The sequence below is a fragment of the Centruroides sculpturatus genome, unplaced genomic scaffold (genome assembly GCF_000671375.1).
Source record: "Centruroides sculpturatus isolate CEXI.00-Female unplaced genomic scaffold, Cexi_2.0 scaffold426, whole genome shotgun sequence".
Classification (NCBI taxonomy): domain Eukaryota; kingdom Metazoa; phylum Arthropoda; class Arachnida; order Scorpiones; family Buthidae; genus Centruroides; species Centruroides sculpturatus.
The window spans coordinates 212414-221392 of NW_019384749.1; the positions used below are offsets into that span (position 1 = coordinate 212414).

At 28.8% G+C, this 8979-nt stretch overlaps 1 protein-coding gene across 1 annotated transcript; it reads right to left on the reverse strand.

The window, feature by feature from the left end:
* LOC111628533 lies at positions 1-1654 on the reverse strand. Its single transcript, XM_023372345.1, has 2 exons — positions 597-1654; positions 1-510 (listed from the first exon to the last, which is right to left on the reverse strand). The coding sequence occupies exons 1-2, from the start codon at positions 1026-1028 to the stop codon at positions 472-474; spliced, it is 471 nt and encodes a 156-aa protein (XP_023228113.1). The 5' UTR covers positions 1029-1654; the 3' UTR covers positions 1-471.
* Positions 1655-8979: the final 7325 nt, after the last annotated feature.

An 8979-nucleotide genomic window follows, 5' to 3' on the forward strand; every position in this document is an offset into this window, starting at 1 on the left:
TTTTTTATTATATATTTATCTATAAATACAATTTATACGAGGTTCGGATACTCATGAATTTACAAACTATTCTAAGCATCAGTAAAATCAGTTCATTGGCTGATGTTAAATCACAGCACGGAATCACCTATCGTTCATCTTTAAACAACATTAAACAACAGACATAGGAAATGATTTCTGTATTATATTTGGATATCAATTTATAAATCATCCTATTGACACATTCGGAATTTAAAGTCACATTCAGGAGTTCAAGTCAAGTCCGCAATTTAAAGTCACATCCAGGAGTTCAAGTCAAGCCCGCAATTTAAAGTCATATCCAGGAGTTTAAGTCAAGTCCGCAATTTAAAGTCACGTTCGTGTATTTATGTCCAGTCGAGAGTCGTCACAAATCAATAAAGTGATCTTTCTTTTAGGAAATCTAAAGACCGACGTTCGCCCTAAGGAGGTATTGCTCCAGACGATCTCACTTCAGTCTCTCAATTTCCTTTTCGAACTCCTATGCGAAGTCTGCAAAATTAAATCCAAGTTTTAATATTTCGCCAAAGTAAGAATCGAATTAAGAAAACGTGCAATCTGTTAAAATGTAAACTTACCCAGAAAGCTGATATCGATGAGATATTAAAACGATGAAAGATGCCCGAAGAGACATCAACGTTGGATTCTTTCATTCTGCCAAAGCAACAGAAACAGTATTTCCAGCGTATCTTGGACTTCCGATTCTCAGACGGACCTCCGAAATTGGTTTTCATCTTCAACTGCTTTTCGTACTCCAGAAAAGCCTTTCTCAATCTTGCTGTCTTGGCTTTATCCCAATAAATCTTGGGATTCTTCCGCTCTACACGTTCGAGATAATGTTTTGAAGACTCTGGCGGAAGCTCACTCAATTCTGCATGCTGAAAACGATCATTCCCCTGTTCCTCTCTCTTCTCACTCTTCTCTTCACTTGGAGGTCTTCGTCTAAAGATCCTCCCAATCCATCTCCAAAAACTCCTCTTCTTTTCACTCATATTTAAAGAAAATCGCATGAACTAACTCGCTTCAATACAACAATCGAAAAACAATGTTATTGTTGGCGAGCGTCAACAATTATTATCGGCTGTCCGTAGAATTTATAAAACTTTATTAATTTTAGGAATTCCTTTTCCTACCCCTAACTGGAACTTATACCATTGATTTAAAATAATTCTAAAACACAAGCCAAACAAATTTCTCCCCAATATTTTCAAAAATATAACAATATTTCGAGAGACAAACAAATTTTACGTTTTAATTTATTATGCATTTTCATAGCTCCACGAATATAAACTTTTATTTTAATATCTTTGTACGTACGATAAAGATACAGTCGAACCTCGATATAGCCTCTTTCTATATAGCGCCATTCTCTTAAAGTACCAGTGAATATCGTAAGCGAATCTTTCCCATTATAATTTATGAAAGAACCCTTCAGTATCTGTGGATTCGTAAATGTACGATTTTTTATTACAAATAATACTCTTATAATCAAATCACGTGACTTTCGAACACCTAAACTTAAGTGTGTGCGCCATTTAAATAGAAAAAAACGCTGCCAACCTGCCAAATAATAAACCATGTGCAAGCTAAACAACAGAAAGCTAGACCAAAACATGGCGAAGGGGCTTATCACACGTTTTATCACGTGACATGCGACCTTAATTAAAACACGTCTATACAATAGTTAATAATAAAGATTCAGTAAGTACTTAAGAAATTATCCACGTTCAAACATGTTACATTATTAATGATTCTATTTGTAATGTTTAGTTTACGTGTAAGGAAAAATGAAACCGCTCTGTTTACGAAATCAAATACATTAATACTGGTTGAGGCGAGGCGTTAACAAAGTCTTATGTGGTTCTATATGTTTTACAGAATTGTATTCATTCTCAAAATTTAATGGGCTGATTTTGATATAACTTTGCTTTTCTCCATTAATTCAAATGAGGAATCCAAAAATATAACAAAAATTGGGGTCCATGACTTCATTTTCTATATATAGTGGGGTCAAAAAATGACAATGTCTATGCACCCTCACGTGACTGAGCGCGATTAATGAAATTTAGAGGCAAAAAAAAGGACATAACGGAAAATGGGTGCGAAAAACGAACAAAACACAATACGCCGCTTGTCTTGTTCTTGGATCGCCTTTCCGTGGCGGTCTTTAACTTTCTTCTAAATCAAAACATGAAATCGTGTTATAAAGTTTTTAATTGTAATAAATTGAATTAAATTGCAAAATTAGAGTGTACTAGTAAGCAGCGTAATAGAAAGAACAATACAGCACATGAAAATGTACAGTACTATAAAAGGGGCCGTAGTGAGGGAGGAAAATTGCCTTTATTACTAAGTTGTTTATTTGTTATTCAACAGAAGTTTAAATGAAATACTCGCAAAAACGGCAAGACTTTAATCGATAGATAGATAAACATTGGATCGGGCATAGCATCGCGGATAATTAAATAAACACTTGTGTTTGGTGTGTTATCCGAATTCCAATAATCGAATTGGAATTCGGTATGGATCAGTAGAAAAAGCAGGGATAAGAAATTTAAGAATCATATAAAATGTGTGTTATTGATTACGACTGGTATTGAGCAAATGAAGACGTCGTGGGAGAGAAAGAAATAATATAGAAGATTAAACGAATTTAGTATGTTATTCAGGTTTAGTTATAGAGAGATCGTCTAATGAATCGCGAATAATAAACTAAATGAGAGCTTATTTAATAATTTTTTCGTAAATATGTTTGCTCAAACTTGAAGTGTACATGTTTTTTCTTGTATTGTTTGATTTCACTTCTTTATGTTAGTCACTTGTATAGTGGTACTGATGAACCAATATTTAAAAAATCCAGTTTATTTTAAATTATTTATTTATTCAATTATTAAAACATTAATTCGATTACATGTAAAATAACGAACAAATGCAGAAATTTTATAAAAAATAAAATAAAAATTAAAAAACTTAAATTAATCGTAATAAAACCCTATAATTACATATTAAGCGGTTAATTCTTAATTTGAAATCATTAACAGAACCATTGGAAAAATATTTATTTATTTATTTATTTATTTTTCTTATTTATACTAAACTCTTGACTTTTAATTATCTTTATTCATTAATATTTGATCATTTAATTGTATTCCTGAAAGTTATAAACTTATTCATCGATATATTTATCATTTAACATGATATCTCTCTCTATAAGTGTCATCAACTTTCATAGTTGACAAAAAGTATTATTTGAAAAATAATTAAATGAATATGAGTTTTTCGGCTCTATATAGAAATATATATTAGTCATGAAATAATCTTTTCATGTGAATCGTTTCCATGTGAAGAATAAATTATATTTTTCATATTTTTTTGCATATGTAAATGAATCAAGAATCAAATTATGTAGCAGAAAGTTTCATTTTCATTTAATTAATTTTCTTTATATTACAGAACATACATAAATATACAAATGTTAATTTTTCTTAATTTTTCTGCAATGCTTTATTTGAAATGCTATATCTTCTGATTATTCTTATATATTCGTAATCGACGTTAGTTTGTTATATCAGTTTACTTTTTTTTACTTTTTTGGCTGTTATATAAAGCACAGGAGAAGTATGTCAATCGGTCAAAAAATAACCCAGCAAATTTTTACATTTTTGGATTCAGAGGATCTTGAAACGTCGAGAAATAATAAATAAATAAATTATTTTATAGAAAATTTTGAAGAATAAATTACATTTTTCAAAACCCTTGTAAGTTTTAATAGAAGATTATTTACTTTTTAAAGTTTCATTCAATAAGTCTAGATATTAACTTTGAATTTAATAATTTAAATTTTAATATTGCAGTAAGTAATTACGTAATTTATATAAAGCTTTACAACATAAAAAAGTTGGTTACTTTTATTTTATCTTTACTGTTTTTTTATTTTCTTTCAAAACTTTGAATAAATTGAACATAAATAAAATATAAAACATCATTGATTTTAGCTAATTAATCAGTGTTTTTGCTGTTCTTTATTCGTTTCCATTTGTAAGAAAAACCAGCAAACAGTCGATGTCTTAATGTCAGTATGAACTGACTTTATATAATTTTTATATAACTAAAAATAACTTTTTATAAAAAAAATAATTACTAATTCTTTCATTTAGTCAAATTTTGAGTATCACAAATAAGTACAAATACATTATTTTACATAATATACATTATTTAATGGAATATTATGTTTTGTTTTTAATTAAGTTTAATACAACTCAACTTATTTCGTGTTATATTTCTCTGAAACATTTTTACAACATTAAAAATTAGTGTTCCATATACAAATTGAAGCCTTCCAGTCTGTGTAGCATTTTCATCGAATGTATCTGTCTATTGGGAAGTTTAGGAAATAATTATCAAACTATTCTGTAATTATTCCATAATAACTCTATTTAATCAATCCGAATAATTACGTTACTTGAAATATTTAATACTATTTAATATAGTATTCTCCTAATATAGTCTCCTTCGAATTGTTTCCTAAGTAATAAGTAAAATATTTCAATACATTGTTCAATGTTCTAGCCATTTTGTTTTTGATTATGCAAAAATCCAGCAACGAGTTGCTTAACTTTCCCGGCAAATGATAATAACAAGTAAAATCGTCATTAAGTCAGTCCGATCCTATTGGCAATACACACGAAAACATAAAATGTGTATAAAGGAACATATTGTCGGGTGTAATGCCATTGTTTTTAAAAAAAACTTTTTATGCAATTGTTATAGAATGTAAACCTGCTGATGAGTTGACTTCAGGTCCGAAACACACAGAGTGTACAGGTGAAAATAAAGATATTTTGCTTTGATTATGGACTAAGATCTCCTCTCTTTGATATCGCAAATAGATGCCGCAAAGTAGACTACAGTACATGGTATCGTTACATTTTTCATAGACAGGTAAGTTGGATTTTGTAGCAGAATTAGAAACCGAAACGGAATTTTTAACCATTTTCGGTTAAGTTAAGCTTATAAATAATGTTAATGATCAATAGATTTATTTGGTCAATTTTCATTTTCAGAGTCTATATATGCTTAGAATTTTGATTTTACTATTTATGAATATCTATCTTCTTCTCAGCAATATTAGTTACTTATACTAAGAAACACACCTGATTTCTATTTGCCGAGTTTTTTCTTTATTCCGAACGTTTTCAGCCTATCTAGATAGGCCATCTTCAGGCTTTTACATTCATCGTTCCAAATGGAACTAATTTGTTCGAATTTATTTCATTTGAATTTGAACAATTTAACAACTTATGTATATACAAGAGTAAATAAATACAGGGTAGCTAACTAAAATAATATCAAAACGCTTTGCAGCTTAACAAATAACAAAAACAAAAAACAAAAATTATATCAAATTTAAATGAGTCCAAATACTAATTCCTGACTAATCTCCAGATCATAGTTTTATGGATTATTAAAACCCATGCTTTTTTCAATTTTGTTTTTCCAAGCCGTTGGTAATGTATTTGCATCTTTTGCATTTAGGCATCGGGCCCTAATTTTACTTTTGTAAATCTCTATTTTTTCCATTTCCATCGCGATGGACGGTGAGTGCCCCGTTCTAAGATCTTCGCTTCATCCCATTTGACTACTGCTCCGTCTTACTGTGCCATACTTGCCAATATCGTGCTATTGAGTCCTTTATTAACATTAACTTTATTATTCGTCTTCCTTTACATGTACCGTAAGGTTTATTCTGGTCACCCCTATATACTCTCTATCAATTCCTAATTGTTGGTTCTCAAAAGGGATACTGTACACCCCCCGCTTGCTCTTCCGTTCTAATTTTGTCCTTATCGTTCCTTAATAATATATATATATTGGGTGCTCGTTTGTAAATTNGTACACCCCCCGCTTGCTCTTCCGTTCTAATTTTGTCCTTATCGTTCCTTAATAATATATATATATATATATATATTGGGTGCTCGTTTGTAAATTATCTTTACGGTTTTGTATTTTCCCAACTCATTCGCTACTTTCCTTGTTTGTTCATTGTATGTGAACTTGTTGAATACGTTGTAGTTGTAGTTTTTTGTTTACCGTAGCTCTTGATAAGGCCTCTGATTGTGGACATTTTGTAATCTAAACTTCTTGCTACCTTTTGAATTCTATCAGTTTTCTTGTTGCGGTCTTGCACATTGGTGCAGTACAAGAAGGCCCTTTTGATAAGTGCCTTAAACGCAGTTTATTTATATTTATACGGGTCTTTCGACCATGAAGGTATGTATAAAGGAGCGTGTGTGGGTTTCAAATATACGGCCGTTTGTGTGGGTTTTCCTAATGGAGGAAGAAGCTTTAAAAACTTTAATGGTATTAAATCTTCTCCAGGTGATGTATTTAGTTTCATTTTATTAATTGAATTGTTGAGTTTTCTCTAATAAAAAAATCAATCTAATTCTTCATTTTTAAAATTTATAAATATTTTCTATACAGTCTATTAAAGAAGCAGTAGATTATCGACCGTAAAGAACCATTGGAGATTTAGAAGACCAAGTTTCATGATTAATATAAACACTATTAATTGTAAATTTTCTTCGAAATTTTTAAATAGTGGTCCAAAAAAGACTATCATCTTTTTTCTTCTTAATAATTGAGTTTCCAAATTTTTAAAATGTTTTAAAATTTTTAGCTTTTAACAAATTAAAATGACTTAATTTATTATAAAAAACATATTTTCTATATTTTAATAAACTCTTATATTTCGTTTGTTTTACTTTATAACAAGCAAAATCATATCAAGGTTTTATAAACTGAAGTTTTCTCTTTTTGCTTTTTGATGGTATTTCTATAAACTCTTTCAAAGTTTTTTCTAGTTGATAATAATCTTCCATTGCAGACACTGTAGATTTTCCCAAAAGAGATTTAATTTCTTTAGACATTTCTATTTATGGTAATTATAAGTAATACTTTTGAAAAATAAATATTCGAATTCAAATTATAGCCAGAAGAAACGTAAATATAATAGGATTTTTATAATAAAAATAATTAAAATTTGATATAAAATTTATTATTTTTTATATAAAAACATTTTCTAAATTTTTAAATCAAATATACTGTATTGAATTATCTACCTGAAACAATTTTCATTTTGATCATATAAATAAACATCCAAATAAATTAATTTTCAAATCAGAAAAAAATGTAAAAGTTCTTTACAAGAATAAAAACAAAAGAAATGTTGCATTTATAGAACTACGTATTTAAAGTTATAGTCTAAATTATTATTTCCGCAACACTTTTGATTTCTTTTTCTACCTTAAACTGAATTTCGATCAAAGCACACGTTAAAAATACAGTAGACCTCCCTTATAAACTGTAGATAATTCCGTGTTATATGAATTCCATGTTGTACGAGTCACTTAGATTTTACAAATACGTGAGCCGTTAACAGCTCGGCACACGTATTCGTAAAATCTAAGTGAATCGTACAACATAGAATTCATATAACACGGAATTATCTACAGTGTTATAGGGAGTCTACTATATTCTAATTAATTAAAAATATCAAACTTTTCTAATTTTGTTTTCTTAAATTCAGGTACTAAGACAATCTTTTACTCCCCATGTCGAAGTGGAGTTTGTCAGGTCCGTAATAAGAACGACCAAGTGGTGAGGGATAGGACACTAGAATGAAAAATTCCTGGGGAGTTGTCTGCCTAAATTCGATCCCGTATTATGCAGAGCGGTTGGCTATACAAAATAAATAAATAATTATTAAATATGTATTTATTAATAAATTAATAACGTATTTTAAATAACTCTTAATTTATTCCTGCTTTAAAATTCGTATTTAATTAAGACTTATTAGAATGTACTTTCTAATTTAAAAAACATCCAGCCACCTAGTAACTTAACTTTCCCGGCAACATTTGGTGCCGCCATCTTTTATTTTATAAAAAGTTTTTTATATTTTTAACTATTATAAAATGACAAAAAGCTTAATTTTGAGTGCAGAGATGGGTTTTATGCAAAATTGTAAATGTTAATAACAAGTAATATCGTCATTAAGTCTGGCCCTGCAGAAGATACAAACCATTCCCTTTTATTTCCCAAATATCAATCCCCAAATTCATTCTGAATAAAAATCACATATAAAAAAATTGCTGTACATGCTATTTATTTCGTATTATGTTATTTTTCTTTAATATTTATTTCTTTTTATGTGAAATTCATGTTTCATTAATATTTATAATTCTGTCTAAAACGTGCATTTATCATTATTAATGAAGAGCAGAAATTATGTTAAATGAATACTTTTACATAAAGCAATACAAGATTATGAATATAAAATTACTAACATTTACGAATGAATTCAAGTTAATTCAAATAAATCCCGTTAAGGGGTTAATTAATAATGATAAATGCACTTTTAGACAGAAATATAGGCTAAATATTAAAGAAAAATAAATAGCATGTAATTTTCTTTTATATATAAATTTTAATTAAGTATAAATAATTATATTACTGTTTAAGAATTTAATATTTACTCATTGCCTTTCTAAGTAAATAAAACGAAATATTTAATTCTAAACTTATGTTTTAATTAGAAAGTACATTTTAATAATTTTTTAATACGACTTTTAAATCAGAAATAAATTAAGAAGTTATTTAAAATACGTTATTAATTTACTAGCAGGTAGGCCCGGCGTTGCTCGGGCGAAAGTAACGATAACTAAGATTAAGATTATTAAGTTACAGTCAACCTTACCCGTTTTCACAGAATGCAAGAATTGGGTCCCCTTGTTTCCAGACTAATTAGAGAATTTTTAGATGGGTCTAAAAATATGTTCGATTTCCCGCAAAAACGAAAAAAACTGCATCTGCGTATTGCACGTCGCTTTCTCTTAACAATTCCATTGTTACGTAGCATTTCCATTGTTGACACTTCCATTGTTACTTAAAACTTCCATT